This window comes from Pleuronectes platessa, chromosome 12, assembly GCF_947347685.1.
Source record: "Pleuronectes platessa chromosome 12, fPlePla1.1, whole genome shotgun sequence".
Classification (NCBI taxonomy): domain Eukaryota; kingdom Metazoa; phylum Chordata; class Actinopteri; order Pleuronectiformes; family Pleuronectidae; genus Pleuronectes; species Pleuronectes platessa.
The window spans coordinates 1,212,125-1,230,567 of record NC_070637.1 but is presented as its reverse complement, the minus strand read 5'-3'; the positions used below and the strand labels follow the sequence as shown (position 1 = coordinate 1,230,567).

Sequence of the window (18,443 nt, the reverse complement as noted above, 5' to 3'; positions counted from 1 at the left end):
CAGGATCCTGTAGAATGACTATAATCGGTGAAATGATTGATCAGTAGTAGGGCAGTTGACCGGTTTTGATCTATAACAAACTTTACCTGCTTTGGAGAATATTGGTCACTCAGCACAAGTTACCATGGTGATTTACCGAAGTGAGACGTGAAACAGTTCCATAGTACCAGAAACTCAGGGTCAAAACTAAGTTGCAATGACTATAAAAAAGTATTCACGCCCTTGGATGTTTCACCCTTTTGTTGCATGTCAAAATTAATTTTTTTTTACAAAATGTAGACAAGTCATTTTCATGATGTTTAAATGCAGCCTCATAAAGTCAGGAGAGAATCAAGCAAATACAAAGTTAGTTCATGTTCTGATCTGGTCCTAATAACTGGTGATTAGTGTTTATTAGTTTACGTGAGAGCAGAGTGGAGGACGACACAGAAACTCCAGCTCAGTACAAACCAACTGCAGCTTCTGCTCTGATCATGACGCAGCGGCGCTCATCACTGAGCAGCTGTGACCAGAAAAATTCTGTATTTCACTGTTCTTCTACAAAGTCACTTACCGGCTGCTTAACATAAACAAGCTCTGATCTCACTGCGTGTTTCGTTCTTAGCGAGTTAGTGGGGTAGTGGTATGGGTGAATGTAGCGGGTCATTCTGCAAATGCGCTAGTTTTGACAGCCCTAATTTAAACATTCACTGGACCGCAGAGATCCTCCACAGTGGCTGTATGTGTGACCACAAATGTCTGAGTGATAGCCGCCAGAGTTTCTACTTTTCCCACCTGACCCTCCAGTACTCAGTCCGCAAAAACTCTAGAGGAGTTGATGTATGAACACATCAGGAGATCCTCTTCAGGATTCACCGTGAGTAAGTGGGTGCGTTGATGACATTTGTATCTACAGATGAAAAAGTGGTACCACACACATAGACGACAGCAAGGAAAATGTCAAGAGACCTCATGGTGATAAGAGCCAACACTGGCATAGATGTGCTATAAACAGATCAGAACCAGGATCAGTCCTTGGACCTGAGACACTACGGTCCCTAACCTACCAACACAATCAGCAGCAACCTGTCAGCTGAGTCAGCAGAGGGCATACTAATGTGCACTGTGTCACATAGGCAAGGAGCAGTGAGAAGTTAGATATAGTTAGCTGCATTTGCCTAATCGTTGCACATCGCACAATTATTGCTCTTCCCATTTTTTAAGTTGATGTGATAAAACGTAATATTACATTAAAGACTATGTGAAGCAATTCAAAATACATATTCTTAGTTTGCCACACTACGGAGCAAATTTGATTGGTTAAAAAAATCTTAATAAGGAAACTGGCAAGTTTATAAAAGTAGGGTTCAGAATCATGAAAAAAAAAATGTCTATTCTGCTGCCCTCACATAGCACTCCCTAACTGGGTGTGACACAGCAGCCGCAGAAGCCACGCACTGTTGGGGGGAAATTCCTGCATCTGTCAAGGTCTCTAGTTCTTATTGAGGTTTGGCTTGTCCATCGATGATGACTGAGAGCCAACATCGTGATAAAATAAACACTCCACTTGACTCCATGACTTGATTTGATTTCCTCCTGACTACACAGAGACTTCACCGCGCACTTTTGTAAAGGTAAACTGACAATCCTCTCCGACCTCCACACTCATTGTTCGGAAGATACTAGTCACTTCTGTATTGGTACAGATTTCCCAGGGTTGGGATTGGATTGAAGTGTGATTGGACACATTCGCACACGCACAAAAGGCTGCAGTATTGCGGTTCCAAATTTGTGTTTGATGAACCAAAACCCTAGACATCTGGACAGCGGTTTCCATTTTTGAAGAATCGTTACAGCCCTGCACAACCCTGAAAATTATTCTAAATAATACAGGTGTAATGCATTTAAAATGGGCAAACTGTGTACACTAGTAGACTTAAGCTTGGTTGTAATCTGTGTCGTGTTTTGATGTCTGCACTTTTGGGGAACTAAAACCAATCTCCGGCAATTAAAGGAGACTAGTGAGGATCCCTAATTCTTTTATAGTTTTAGCGACAGGCTATTCGAATGAGTGCAACTTTCATTAACCACTTACTTGCATGGATAGAATGTTAAGAATCAAATGACAGGCTTTGCAGTCTTTAATATTTGAAGAAAGGCTCATTGTTAAGTTTGTTTGCTGCAGGGGTTTAATGCTTTTAATTAGAAAAATCACCAAAGGAAAATAAAGTTTTTTCAGGGGTCCAAACCTTTGTAGACATATGTAAATTATTAGTTTCCACCATCAGACTAGATAGACTTACATTATTGGCATTAGCAATGACAGCAAGATCACTTTCAGATTTACTTTCTGATGGGTCACAGCATATTAAAACCCCACAAATAACTGGATATTAAGACACATGATTGAAGTGATAAAAACACAGATGTGAAATGTACCGCCATGACCAGCAGCATATTATTTTAGTTTTAAATCTGATTAATTTACATGTAGTTATATATTTGGCTCTTAGCGTCCTGGCTCACCTTGTGTCCCCTTTTCTTCAGTGCAGGAAGCAGTCTATCCAGGATGAGAAACTTCCCGGAACTTTGCACCAGCTGCTCATCAATCTGTATGACGGCAACAGTGAGGTGAGAAAGACAGGGAAAACAAATGAACTAAATAAACTGAAATAAACCACTGAAAAACTGTTTCCTGTTGATCGACGTTTGCATCTAAATATTTGTCCATTGCTGCTCCCAATCACAAACATGGGGAATAAAAGTTAGAGTTACAGATGTCTGTGCATTACCTTGTACTCCTGTGTGGCGGAGTCGAGGGGGTACTCTATCAGGTATGGGTGGTTACAACATCTCTTAAGTAGCATGAGAATGTTTTGCAGCTTCAAGTTTATCTGGGCATCCAGTGGGCTATGGCCATCCAGCACTGGAGGGGAGCTGTAGATTGCCAGATGAAATGCGTGTGGAGATTATAATTAGACCGATATAAAGATACAGGTGGAGCTTCTTATGCGGTCTTAAAGAGTGATTCTGTAGAGTACATGTCTCCAGAACATGACAAGTTTTGGGTAACAACCAAAACAATCACATAACTGTGGAAAATCTATTAACAGATGAGATTCCAAACAGTTCAACATCAATTGAATTAAATAAGCAAGTGTAATCAATAAAAAGGTAAAGAAATGTGGAGTAATAGCTTCTTGAACCAAACATCACAGTTGTATACAATTTAATCTGCATTTGAGATGTGTGTAGACAGTGCTGACCTCTGCTTAAGTTCCTTGCTGACCTTATCCAGATATTTTTCCAGGATGTACGGTGTTTCTCCATCTGTTTCTTTGTAGTCCACCACCTTTGTACAATGACGCTTTGGCCTGCCACTTGACATCAGCATTACAGGAGCCTCTGTCTAAAATAAAAACAGCAGACCATTTCCTATATTTATGTTTAGCACATAAAATGGCTGATACTTCAGAGACATCAAATAGGGTCCATACTGAACAAGAAAAGGTGGTTGCAACAATACAAAAATACTTTAGGACAGTGAAGGAATTTCATTGAGAGGCAACATATAAAGCTCATTCCCAAAGTGTATCAGCTGCACTACACCAGGTCACAATCGTATCAGTATGTTTTGTGTTCTCTATAATACCATTCAAATTTAATTTCTTATCATTTTAAATATTCAGATTATATTCAAATCTTTGATAACATTTTACCTAATATAAATATGTACCATGTAAAGCAGTGCAACTCAGGCAAGCACTGCTACTCTAGAGATTCTTTCTCTTTAGTGCAGGGATTTGGCAACCTTTTTGACAATAAGTGCCACTGTGAAATTTTCTTGTTAGTGGTCCATATAAAAAAAAAAAAAATCTATAAAGTTTTATTATTGAACCACATTAATATTTCCAACAGACATGTAATTTTATTCCATCCATATTGTCTATATATAGAACACTTTAAATAAACATGTTTATCTCATTATGATTGCAATAATAAGTTTGTCATTAACCCCACCAACCAGTCTCTTATTCAGAATTGCGAAAGCTTACTTCAGTCGCATAGTTTTTGGCAGTGACCAAGACTTTGAGAGAGTTTGCTTACTTCCCATACCTTGACACTGTACGTTTGATGGATTCTCCCTTGTCTGCCTGATCCTTGAAACTTCTTTTGTGCCTAGTCTTAAAGTGGCACTTAACACTGAACGTTTTGCAAACAACATTTTCTAAACATAACGTGCACACAGCACGGCCCTTATGAAAAACAAAGCCATAGTCTTCTGCCCGTGAGGGCTGAATGGCTGTGTCTTCATTTTTTTAGCTAGCGGGCATGTAACCACAAATACACCTGAGCGGCTGCACTTCACTGAGATTCATGTGGGAAAATGCAAGCAGTGCCGGATGGGAGGCTTCTTTTTATATTATTTAATGGAGATTGGCATCCAGCCTATGGTATATTACTGGCACCTAGTGGCTGGGAAGTGTTATCATCGATCAAGCTAAATAATACAACCTGCGTGATGGCAAAACCTTTGAACATTTCTTTTATAAGAAATCGCCTGTGTGCAAATGATTTTCGCTCAGCGTGCCAATGATGGAACGCTTACCTTAAGTTGCTGACCCCTGCTTTAGTGCGTATGCGTCCTGGGTCACATATGAATATTGTGATACTCTCCACCAGCAGAGAATCTACTCTGTCAGCCCCACCAACATGCAGTTTCCCCTTACATCCTGCCCCCTCACACATGCCAATGGCTCCTACTGCTCAACCTTTCCCGGTAAACTCATGCCTACCAAACACAGCTTAGCCTCAGATCCTAATTATGCTTCCTATTTAGGTATGTTAAGTTTGTTTAAATTAGTTTTTTATGAGGTATTTTTTTGTTTTCCTTCCTCTTGTTGAGGGTTAAGGGCATGGATGTCACAGCTTGTTAAGGCCCTATGAAACAAATTGTGACTTGTGAATATGGGCTATACAAATAAAATGATTGATTGTGACTCAGCCATACTGTGTGAATGTGTGCTTTATAATGTTGTTCTCCCTCCCTGCCTAAGGATGGTGCTGTTTGCCCTGTTTTGGGTTTTGCCTGTGAGTTTTAGGTCCCGGCTGGTGATATGACTGGAGACTGATCGAGCTTTCATTAAAAAGCTCACCTGCCGATGCTTGTTTGCCTTAGCCTTTTTCCTGCCTACCAACATGACTGTGGCGACTTCGCTATAACCTATCTGATCTCTGCTGTTCTGTATTTGCTTTACTTGTAAGATTAGTTGGAGCACTGCCAGAGCCCTACAAAATTAACTCCAGCAGGCTACTGGTGTGCATGTTTCTAGTGGGATCAGTGCTCACAGTCCAGCACTATGGCACTCGACTAGCATTCGCCAGAGAACACCAGAATTGACAGGTCGCCACTGTTCCCTTCACAGTTGCGAGTAGGTTCCCACTGAGCACGTGACGGGCAAGAAAAAATCTGGAGACACCATGGTGAACGCCCATAATGAAAGGTTTGTTAAGGGGTCAGTGAAGGTGTGGGGAGGCATTTCCTTGGAGGGTTGCACAGACCACCATGTCATAACCAAGGGCAGGTACCGGTAGTGTTGCACAGTGTACCGGTACTAGAAAGGTACCGCGGTACCCTTACGTTAAAAACGATACGGTTTTGCATATTTTTAGTACTGGTACTTCATTGAAATAGCAGCAATCAGAGCGCACTCGCTGTTCAGCTCCCCGTCACTCTGCATGCAGACTGCGAGGGGCAGGGCCGCCAACTCTCACACATGCAGGCGGCCCTCACTCACATTGAGGCTTATTGAAAAGAAGATGCCAGAGGTTAAATCTGGAAATTATGTCGCGCGACCGGGCGGAGACATAACAAGTGGGGCGCGCGACCGGGAGGGTGAATGTAAGGCGCAACTAATGCCTTGACTACATCTCTTTAATGGTGGAGCAGTAAAAAAAGTAATTCTTTCTGCGGAGCCAGGGGCCGCAACCCGCGGTCCTTCAGCCCCTCTGCAGCGGCTCGCTGTACAGTGTTCATATGTTGAGCGGTAACGTGAGGGAACGTCACGTTAATTTGTCACGGCTCCTGGTTTTATCATGCTGGCATGCTACGATGCTGATTTGACAAATTAACGTGACGTTCCCTCACGTAACACGTGTGTGTTTTTGCGCACTTAGAAACATTACACCCCAGTCACTTGAATGTGTTCTTGCCCTATTGCATGTATTCTCGTTTAAGACGCTGATCTAGATTTAAATTTGGCTGCAAGAACGTAGCCCAGTTCATTGTCAAAATTAAACTCAATTAAGAAAAAAATTAAGAACGAAAATGCTATACATGCTAAATAACCTACAATTTCACTTATGTGTATGCCTGTAGGCTAATACTAATATGAATGCCATTTGTTAAGTGTTCAAAAAGCTGGGCAGGAACAAGCTGGTAAAAATGGGAACCTTACAGTTGTTATATTTATTACTATCAGATAAAACAGTATCGTATCGTATTTGTGGTATCGTATCAAAAGTATCGGTATCTTGATATTTTGGCAGGTATAGTATCGAAGTCATAATTTTGGTATCGTGACAACACTAGGTACCGGAATAAAATCCTCAGAGTGATTGTCAGACCTTATGCTGATGCAGTGGGCCCTGAGTTCCTCTTGGTGCAGGACAATTCCCAGCCTCATGTGGCCAGAGTGTGAAGGCAGTCCCGGGATCACGTTCCCCTGACCTAAATCGCCAATGTCGCCAAGTACCGCCAAAAACTGTCCAGGAGCTCACTGATGCCCTGATCTAGGTCTGGAAGGAGATCCCCAGGACACCATCCACTGACTCATCAGGAGCATACCCTGACAATATCGGAAGTGCGTAAAGACACACTGATGCCATACACACTCCTAAGACACATTATGAGTTGCAGTGATGAAATTCATGCAAATTTGATCAGCCTGTGACTTCAATTTCTAACTCTTGATTTCCAGCCCACAATGGGTTGATGATATCGGTTTCCATTGACTGTTAAGTAATTTTGTTCTCATACAAATTATATAATGTACTTCAGTAAAGATTTTCAACTTGAATAATTCGTTCATCAAGATCTGATGTGTGAAAGTGTTCCCTTACTTTATTTATTGTGTATTTATATACATATATTTGAAAAACAAACCATTTGAAGGCACTGAGTGACATAATTGAACTCACTCCTATCAGATTAAATGGGCTGTTAGCTGAAATTAAGAATAAATGTTGGATTTCTGAAACTTCCAGTTACATGAGATTTTTGGGAAACTGGATCTGCAATAGGAACACCTGAGACAGAAGAAGTTCGTTTACAGGCTTGCCCACAAGCTTTAAACTGTTGAAAATGGTTTGTTAATAGGCCATTCTCCATCACCAAATCAAATGCATCTTTACACAAAGGACACTGATATATGTGAATGCTGTTCACAAGGTACAAGGTAGTTGTACTCAGGCACAAGGTAGTTGTTAACAGTATACAGTTGTGTAAGCCATGTAAAATAGTCTTTGAGCACTAATTGAATTAGGGCCATGACCATTTTTTAAATGGAGTTCATGGTCTACAAACAGCCATGTCTGACCATGATTTTAGGAGCCAGTGTTATACTTCTCTTTTTTTAGAAGAAATGCATTTCTTTCTTCTAATGCATAGATTTGTAAATCTGCTCAATTTAGCATTTTTAATAGATTTTAGTCCTTGGCAGCCACTGTGTGCTCAAGAACAACAAAGAATCAAATGAACAAAAACAACAAAGATCCATCTGTTCCATAATGTGTAACAGGTAGATCTTGATTTTTTTGTTCTTTGATTTTAAGGATCTCTTCAGCTCTAGTTTGTAGTATACTAAATTACATGTATAAAAGCAGTTGGCACATTTATTAACTCTTTCTCTCAGCTTTTTAGATGTCAAAGTACTTCTTACTGAATTCTGTAAAAGAATATTTAATACATAACACAGCAAACAATTATCTTCTGGTTTTTTAATAATTCAACCCACCTGCGGATGGGGGCACAAAGCTTGTAACACGATGACAGATACAAGTCATTTGGCCCTGAGCCACCCAAAATACACTTCATTTATACAATGTAAGCCCCTCCTTTCACAGAGGCAGAATTTTGTCCAATCAGCTCTCCGAGTGCTGTGACCAGGATGGTCAGACATTTTGTCCCCATTCAATCTGCATGAGGACTTGTTTGAAGTCTTACAACACAATGACATCAGGCCTCTGCTCAGCCTCCAAGTGTTAAAACCTTTTTTCCCAGTGAAACCCCCGTCTTCTGGTCAAACAACACCTATAGTCACTCTGTTGCAGACAGTAGAATAGCCCCTGCTGTTAAACCTTTTGTTTCAGCAGCCGGCACAGGAGTCTCCAAGCAAATACACATCTGAGCAGAGGAAGTCACGAGAATATCTTAGTGTTTACAAGTCTAAACCACACAGAAACATCTTGTAATAATATTCTCTATATATACACACTTGTCATTCTTTCATTAAACATATCTAAATACAGAATGTCCCATCACAATTCTCACTCATAAATTTGTTTGAGACCCAGGGAAACAAATTCACTCCATACTTCAATAAAATCTCTGATGTATCTTGAACTCAATTCTGGACTTCCTCGATTCACATGTACCATTTGTTGAGCTAGTCTCTGTTTATCCCCATCAAAGAGCCTTAGCGTGATCACAAACTACTTGTTCTCTAACTCATTAGCACAGTAAAAGGTAAAGTATTTATCCATCCTTTTGTTCCACCTACAATCCCTGCAGATGTTTTTGGAGAAAACATCAACTGAGACTTTTCCCTCTCTTGCTAAGTTAGCTGGTCAAACTTTGCACTTGGAATAATGTGCCTTGTGAGGTCACCGTGAACTTGACCTTTGACCACCAAATATTCATCAGTTAATCCTTGAGTCCAAGGGAATGTTTGTGACTAATTTGAAGAAAATCCCCAAAGGCGTTCCTTCGATATCACGTTAACGAGAATGGGGCAAACAAACGTACGTACAGACGAACAACTGGAAAAACATAATGTGTTGAAGTCCTCCTGTTGACACAATTTTTCAGGAAGGGCTGGGCGATAAAACGTTATTGATAATTATAGATATAACATTTCCTCAACCATGTTTTTATCACGAACAGCGAATCAAATGAGTATAGCGCCCCACGGTCACACCAATCGTCTGACTAGTTACTCCTACAGAGTGTAGGAGGAACTCTACACCACTCTGCATCGATGCACTGACTGAATATAAACATGTTTTCCACTACGCTCATTGTATTAGCGGGTTTCCACCGCTGAATAATTATAACGCCACTGCTTCAGGAACAGGACAGACCCAGTTCCAGTCGTCCTGTTTCAGATTCTCTGTCTGAGCCTCCTCCTCAGACCTGCGCTCACTTTACACTTTAACAATAAACACCATCACTGATCACAAGTTTTAAGGCAATTACAGGACTGACGTTTACTTTGTGTTTGTTTGATTCTCTAAAGTTTATGAGACATGTTTAATCCTGCTACACAACACAAGACATAACGTGACGCTTACAGTCAGGACATCAGAGTTAAAGTGACCAGAAAGATATGCAGTCATGATTCGATATCATAGATTAAAAGCTTTTTTAGAATATAGGACTAGATGGTGAATATTACGTGATGATTACAACATGTTTTAACTTCATTGTTGCAGAAGAACCGACGCCATACTTATGTTATTCAGGAGCATAAATATGAATTCAGCAGGTTTTTATAAAGATCTGTCCTAAGTGAGTGTTAAGTAAACCGAGGACCAGAGTCACTTGTTGACCTGCGGATTAATGTACCTCAGTGCAGTGGTGCCGATTTAAGTTAAGATAAGATTAAACTGTTGATCCAAGGTCAGAACGAGGAAGACAAGACAATAAACAGTATGTACATTATAAACACCCCTTGACTGTTGTAGTTTGTATGAAATGTTATAAAGTGCAGTGGCCCAGGATGTTTGTACGTGCAAGTAAAAAACGTTCGTACATAAGAACAAATGTACAAAAAAGTGTTCTGGTTATTTGATTTATATCGTGATATACACTCCTGATCAAAATCTTAAGACCAGTTAAAAAATTGCATGAATTTGCATTTTGTAATGTTGAATCTTAGGAAGGTTCTAAGTAGAGTTTCAAAATGCAAAAAGAAGAAATGGGAACAAGAGCCCAAAAGTTGTGAGCAGGCAATTTATTGAAAACAACAATTTAACTGAAGTAGGCTGTTCATCAGCTGATCAAAAGTTTAAGACCACAGCTAAAAAAAAAAAAAAAAACTCCTAAAACAGAAATTAAAGTGTCAAAAACTGACTCAGTAATGAGTAGCTCCACCATTATTGTTGATCACTTCAAAAATTCGTTTTGGCATGCTTGATGCAAGTGTTTCCAAAAGGCTAGTGCGAATGTTGCGCCAAGTGGTGAAGATGGCTTCACCTCTCCAAAAACACCTGCAGGGATTGTAGGTGGAACAAAAGGATGGATAAATACTTTACCTTTTACTGTGCTAATGAGTTAGAGAACAAGTAGTTTGTGACCACGCTAAGGCTCTTTGATGGGGATAAACAGAGACTAGCTCAACAAATAGTACATGTGAATCGAGGAAGTCCAGAATTGAGTTCACGCACACGCACGCCCCTGATACTTAATGACGGCCTGATACGATGATGTTTAAAAAATTATTGTGACTTTGTCAACCTCAAATATTTTCGTCTCGTCAACAAAAGTTAAAATAGATTTAGTCATAGTATTTATTTTCAAAGATCCGTTTTTGTTACGTCTTCGTCTTCGTCATGGAAAAAAGATCGTTAAGGAATATTTTTCGTCATAGTTTTCGTCAACGAAATTAACACTGCCCAGCCCTAGGAATTAAGTTTTTTCAGGAGATGGCTGACATCTTATGCAGAAGTATTTATTCACAATACAGTAGGCATCGGAGAGACTAGGCAGTTAAGCGGTACAGATATTTAACAACAGATGTTTTCAGAGTGGCCACATACTCAGTCCTGTGAATTTGGGAAAATATATCTTAACTGTTGGCCTTCTCTTTCTCCAAGAAAGTCAGAGTATCCTCTTGCAGAGATATTATGCGCCATCCTATGGATACTTCGATAGAGAAAAGGTATTCTCTATTATAATACCGTATTATAATACGGTATTATACCAAAAATGTTGTGGAGTTAAAATAGGGCTGCTCGATTATGGAAAAAATCATAATCCCGATTATTTTGGACAATATCGAAATCAAGATTATTCAAATGGTTATTAATATGTGCCCTTATTCTGAAGTTGATGCTTTATTCTTTAAATGACTACCCGGAAGTACCAGTCACTTCCGGTTCCGCTAAATGTCCCCATCTGCCTCCCCACGAAAAGCAAACAGACAGAGAGAGAAAGAGAGGGGTGGGGGATGGCTATGAGGACCATCATCATTTACCCCCGAACCCCGACATTGAAAGGGTTACATACAACAACAAGCGGGGAATTGCGGGTCCAGTGTAAACAGCCAGGCGGCCGCGCGCTGGAGAATGGACGCTGTACGGCCGCTACATTGTATGGTGCTGCTCCTCGTCGGATCCTCGAATCTGAAGTGTTCCCATGCAAGATAACTCTTTCTCCCCTTTTTGTCGATCAAACGGAGCTGCCCTCCCTCTGCCATAATCAAAGTCACGATTCAATTTCGATTAATCGAGCAGCCCTAATTTAAAATCTTCCTGACTACATACAACCACCCTTGGTTATAGAGGCCACAAAATAAGACCACGCATACTAAGTAAAAAAGCATTCAAATGAATCAACAAAATAGCTCTACACCTTAAAAAATGTCATAACATCAATTTGCTTTTACTGTTTTGGATAGTGAATAAACTGAAAATCAAAAAACGACCCACACCATTGAAACAATTGCAAATTCTCTTATAAAGGGCAATGACAAATATACACTTTGAAAGGGCTTTTGAACAAAAATGGTACTGTGCAAGTCTGTCCTTGGGCAAGATGCTGAACCCAGAATTGCCCCTCATAGAACAAAAAGGTGTGACTAATAGATGCACTGTATGAATGTTTGTGTGAATGGCAAACTGGACTGTAAAGAACTTTGAGTGGTTATCAAGACAAGAAAAGCGCTATATACAGTTAATTCAAACCACTTACCATTTTACTTATTAGCTGACAAACACTGACAACCATTTATCTGTACCAAGCTTAAAGCAGCTTCATTGTACAGTATATGTAGCTGCAAATACTCCACTGCATGACTGATGGAAAATTATCACAGAGACCAATTTACAGTACCATAATACAGTAGTGAATAAAACATTGTTTACCTTTTCCTGGCCCAGAATCTTGGCGATGGACTTGTTGACCACAGCAGTGTAAAAAGTCTCCTGTTTGGCTGTCAGAGGAGCATAAACAATTATCTCCTTCTTAGGAGGAACATCCAGAGTCACGTCTGATTTCAGCCTCCTTAGCAAAAATGGAGTTAGAATCTGAAACAAAACAAAACTGACATGAGCATTATTTAATAAACATGACCTTCTCCTACTTAATGTGATGCATTTTTTTTGCTGTCTTCTGATTCTGTTGTGTTGTGATGTCTTGTTTTATACTAAATAGTGCTGAATCTCTTTTCTGCAAAACAAAATAACCCATTGGTAACACACACACAAAACACTTTAGTTTCAAGACACACCATAGTTACATTGATGCACGATGTCCACAATACTCCATGGTTGTCAAGCTACTAATATTGAGATAAAAAATACTGCTGGTCCAATTTTATTTGGAACACTCTCTACCCTTTTCTCCTTATTAGGGCCTGAGCAGCAACAGCTGTGAGGACACTATTGGGATCGCTGTGAATATTATTGGACCATATTTTTTTTAGCTTCGATTCTTCTTCTTATAAAGGAATTGGCTTTTGGGGATTTCAGCATACTCGAAAACTTACCAAATTGTCAGGTCTTGTGAAAATTGACATATTTACAAGTGCTCAGGAACATGCATTAAAAATGGCTCAATAGCGCTTCACCACAAATTTTCAAGAAAAGGTATTCCTATTAACCTTGTTAGACAAAATGTGATTTGTGAATATGGGCTATACAAATAAAATGTGATTAATGTTTTGCTTTAGACTGGACAAATTAAATTTGGCACACGTGTGTCATGCCAAGACACACATAAAAATCCTCTTGCCACTCTTCACCACACCCAACAGGAAGACCTACATTTTGGATTGAATGTGAACATTTGGCTTGATTATTTTTGTGTCTTCACATGTAATAAAAATCCTACTGCTACAGACTTAATCCGATGAACTTCTAATTAAGTATATGCCATTTTAGGGACTTTTCAATAAAAAAGTATATTTTTGATTAGTTTTCATCACAGCCAAAGGCTCTTTTTTACCAAACTAGAATTCAATCCTCATTTTTGAACCCCGAAATATCTTTTCTCCATCTTTTCCAACCTCCTTGACCACTCAAGTCCCCCTCCTCCTTCAACCCTTCTACCAAGCCACTTTATCAACTACATTACAAAAAAGATACATGACATATGCTCCTCAAATCCACCTTCCGTAAATACATTTCCATCTACTTCATCCCCTTCACTTTCCTCTTTCACCACCGTCTCCCAACCAAGTTCTTACCTTAACCACCCAACCACCAGCCCCCATCCCATCTCACATTCTCCAGTCTATTGCTCCTGAATTTTTTCTTTTCTCAGCCATCTTATCAACACTTCTCTGTCAACTGTGATCTGTCAACCCCTAAAAAGGTGGAACAAGCGCCCCAATGACATCAGGACAGCAAACACACATCTTCCGCTGCATATCAAATTATGTAATGTGCAGGGGAAAAAAAGTCTCACCAAAGAAATAGCAGCTAATGACAGCGAGTCATCAAAAAAACACACATTGCAAGTACATTATACCATTTAGAGTACTGACCTGATGCAACATGCTCAGAATGTTCTGCTCGCGTTCAGCTTTCACTACACTCTCAGCCTCCCCCAGAGTGTTGATGTCAAACCATGATTCAAAGCTGCATAGAAACAGGAGAGCCATGAGTTAAACATGAACAACTACAGTGCCTTGCATAAGTATTCACCCCCTTTGGACTTTTCTACATTTTGTCATGGTATAACCACAGATTAAAATTTATTTCATCGTGAGTTTATGTAATGGACCAACACAAAATAGTGCATCATTTGGAAGTGGGGGGAAATATTACATGGATTTCACAATTATTTACAAATAAAAAAATCTGAAAAGTGTTGAGTGCATATGTATTCACCCCCTTTACTGTGAAACCCCTAACAAAGATCTGGTGCGACCAATTGCATTCACAAGTCACATTTGCAAGTCACATAATTAGTAAATAGGGTCCACCTGTCTGCAATTTAATCTCAGTATAAATACACCTGTTCTGTGACGGACTCAGAGTTTGTTGGAGATCATTACTGAACAAACAGCATCATGAAGACCAAGGAGCTCACCAAACAGGTCAGGGATAAAGTTGTGGAGAAATATGAAGCAGGGTTAGGTTATAAAAAAATATCCAGAGCTTTGAACATCTCTCTGAGCAACATAAAATCCATCATAAGAAAATGGAAAGAATATGGCACAACCGCAAACCTACCAAGAGGAGGCCGTCCACCCAAACTGAAGAGTCGGACAAGGAGAAAATTAATCAGAGAAGCAACCAGGAGGCCCATGGTTACTCTGGAGGAGTTGCAGAGATCCACAGCTGAGGTGGGAGAATCTGTCCACAGGACAACTATTAGTCGTCTACTCCACAAATCTGGCCTTTATGGAAGAGTGGCAAGAAGAAAGCCATTGTTGAAAGGGATCCATAAAAAATCCCGTTTGGAGTTTGCCAGAAGCCATGTGGGAGACACAGCAAACATGTGGAAGAAGGTGCTCTGGTCAGATGAGACCAAAATTGAACTTTTTGGCCTCAATGCAAAACGCTATGTGTGGCAAAAACCCAACACTGCCCATCACCCTGAGCACACCATCCCAACAGTGAAACATGGTGGTGGTAGCATCATGCTGTGGGGATGCTTCTCTTCAGCAGGTACAGGGAAACTGGTCAGAATAGAGGGAAAGATGGATGGAGCCAAATACAGGGAAATCCTTGAAGAAAATCTGATGCAGTCTGCAAAAGACTTGAGACTGGGGCGGAGGTTCATCTTCCAGCAGGACAATGACCCTAAACATACAGCCAGAGCTACAAAGGAATGGTTTGGATTAAAGAATGTTAATGTCTTAAAAAGGCCCAGTCAAAGCCCAGACCCTACTCCAATAGAGAATCTATGGCAAGACTTGAAGATTGCGGTTCACAGACGGTCTCCATCCAATCTGACTGAGCTTCATCTTTTTTGCCAAGAAGAATGGACAAACCTTTCCATCTCTAGATGTGCAAAGCTGGTAGAGACATACCCCAAAAGACTTGCAGCTGTAATTGGAGCGAAAGGGGGTTCTACCAAGTATTGACACAGGGGGGTGAATACTTATGCACCCAACAGATGTCAACTTTTTTGTTCTCATTATTGTTTGTGTCACAATAAAATTTATTTTGCACCTCCAAAGTACTATGCATGTTTTGTTGATCAAACGGGAAAAAGTTTATTTAAGTCTATTTGAATTCCAGTTAGTAACAGTACATAATGGGAAAAAGTCCAAGGGGGGTGAATACTTATGCAAGGCACTGTAGCAACATAAATGAAGCATAAATCTTACTAGTTTTGCATTGGTGTCATGTTTCGGAGAATTTAGAAGATGTATAGAAGATATTAATAGGATATAAAGGAGATTTACAGAAGAACGATATACCCGAGTGTCTAAGACAGCTATCTAAAATCTATTTTTCAAGTGGGTTTCCTAAAGGCCATAGCGTATGATGTATAATTTTAATATTAAATCAAATCAAACGTGATCTATGGATGTCATTTCATTTCTTCACAAATTTTTCCTTCAACGTGTCAACTGTGTGTTTAACAACTAGCTGATTAAGTCAGCACCTGAGAGCAGAATTCTATAAATCTCACCAAAAGTATAAAGTCACTTGAGTGGTAACCTGACAACTGTTGTCCGTAAGACAATTGAACCACAGTATGCCTCTTACGACAAGGGGTCATTGATTCAGCAGGCTATATTTTTAAACCCTAACATCAAATCTATTTTGAAAGTTTCACTAATTCTAGGTATTGTATTTTATTTTGCAGTGATCACTCCATGTGGCTATATACTTTAATGAACTGGCCAACATGTCATTTTTCAGCCAGCAAGTCATACTAGCCTTTTATAAACCTCTGTCCCTAGCGGGAGTGTTCTCCACAGTGGAGACATTGGACCTCAATTACTAACATGTGCGTAGAAATTTTTCTTACAGAAAATAAGTGCATGTGAAAAATCGCTGCCGGATTCACCAGCCTATTTCGTTCTCACCAACATGCAAACGTTTTTGAATCAGAATCATTCTAAGTTTACGGGCGCATGTCTGCTCTCTGCAATTAGCATACCGCCACACCTCTATTTCATCATTTAAGGACATCGGTTTGTCATGAGGAGAGCGGTGTGTTGAACAAATAAGAGACGGCCCCAAAAGGTGAATCTGACAACAGCAGAAATTGAAGGCGTCGGCGGTGGAAGACACAAATTACACACTTTTCTGTAGCATGTCCTCTGGAGTGACTATGTTTAAAAAGAAAAATACCTGGGCTGTGTAATAACTTAGGTGCTTAAACCTGTGTCCTGCACAGAGCTGAGCACTAGAGCATGTCTCTTAGATGCATCGCGACACGGACTCTGCTGAATAATAACACCACTGCTTCAGAAGGTCCGGTCGTCCTGGGTGTCTGTTTCCTCCTCACTCCTCTGAACTGCCCTCACTTTAACAATAAACACCATCACTGATCACTAGTTATAAGGATACGTGCAGTAGTGATTTACTTTTCAGTTTTCTCGATTCGCTTTAGATTTTAAGAGACATGTTTAATACTGCTACACAACACGAGACGTAACATGACTTGCACAGGCAGGACATCAGGGTTAAAGTGACCGGAACGATTCGGCGTCATGATCCGACATCAACGATTAATCACTAAATACATGTGATTATAAGTTCGTGTTTGAAGAGGGACAAAGATGAACACACGCCCATATTCACACTCCTGCAGACAGAAGAGTTCCTCCCGCAGAAGAAGCGAAGCCCCGGTTATACAGAAACAATATGAATTCAGTAGGTATTTATAGAGATGAGAATGAAATTTCATAGTTCTTTTTAGACATTTAGTCGATGCATTAGTAAATTAAATTATTGCTGTCCATCTACTATTTCTTTTTAAATAAATGTTTTAATATACTATGCATTTAGTTAAAAGGTGTGTTTACATCTTCTAGGACAGCCCTTCATCGTTTGTGCGCACGCACGGTCTGAAGAAGTTCAAAATTTGTTTGCAGAGTACGAAAAAAATTCATCAAACGTCCTTTATGTGTGTATCTCTTAAAATGTTGACCTTTTGTCAGTTGGAATGAAAGATTAATTGACCTGATTGCAGTGGCCAAAGATAAAGGTGACCCAATATGAGTCTGGAACACAGAACACTCTGCTGTCTGCTGATCACAGCTGCTTATCAGTGTAAATTAATTTAGTATCTACAGAAATCACCTCTTAAGGTCATCAAAGACCTCTGGCAGGAGGAAGTTTAGGAGGGACCAAAGCTCTGCCAGGTTGTTCTGCAGCGGCGTGCCAGTCAGTAGCAGCTTATTGTCTGTGGGCAGCATCTTCAGCTCCCGCACCAGCCTACAGTTGAGGTTTTTGATCCGGTGACCTTCGTCCACTATCAGGTACTTCCATTGGAAGCGCTGTGGCAGGAAAAAAATTCTCTTGACAACAGTCAAACAAGACCTAAACATTATCCCATGAGACCAGAGGCACCCTCTAAAAAAGGCAGTCTAAAACATAAGCAACGTTTGAAAACAACCTCCCAAAACCTAATGATTTTTTCTTAAACTTGATTTGATAAAATATTTTTCTCAGCCTCTGAAGAAGTAAATTAGCATGAAAGCCTCACAAACCATTGGGGGTGAATGTGACATAGAAATGGGGGCTTCTGAAGAGAAGGACTACCCACGTAGACACACTGCTCATTTACTAAAAGATGTTGCATAGATGTGGGTTGGCTATTCAAAGTCTGACATGGATCAGAAAGGTGTATAAATTACACAGCATAATTATCCTAGTGCCCATGCCCCCCCCACCACCCTTAGTGACACTGAAAGAGGGCTTTACAAGCAATGACAAAAAGTCAGATGGAAGGAGACCACAGCTGCTGTAACAACCCAATATTTAAAGAGACATGGACCAAGTTTAAACAGGTGAACAAGTTTTAAGGATTGAGATTCAAGATTTTGGTCATATCA

The 18,443-nt window shown here is 40.1% G+C and overlaps 1 protein-coding gene across 6 annotated transcripts in view; it reads right to left on the bottom strand.

Annotated features, from left to right (window-relative positions):
• Positions 1–18,443, bottom strand: part of hells (helicase, lymphoid specific) — a 51,183-nt gene that overhangs the window by 14,777 nt on the left and 17,963 nt on the right. For all 6 annotated transcript variants that reach the window (XM_053435833.1, XM_053435832.1, XM_053435831.1 and 3 more), the window contains 6 exons: positions 17,689–17,885; positions 13,965–14,058; positions 12,343–12,504; positions 3,246–3,388; positions 2,772–2,916; positions 2,506–2,589 (listed from right to left, as the gene is read on the bottom strand). In XM_053435833.1, the coding sequence (XP_053291808.1) occupies positions 2,506–2,589; positions 2,772–2,916; positions 3,246–3,388; positions 12,343–12,504; positions 13,965–14,058; positions 17,689–17,885 (825 nt within the window). The remainder of the gene's footprint in view (positions 1–2,505; positions 2,590–2,771; positions 2,917–3,245; positions 3,389–12,342; positions 12,505–13,964; positions 14,059–17,688; positions 17,886–18,443) is intronic.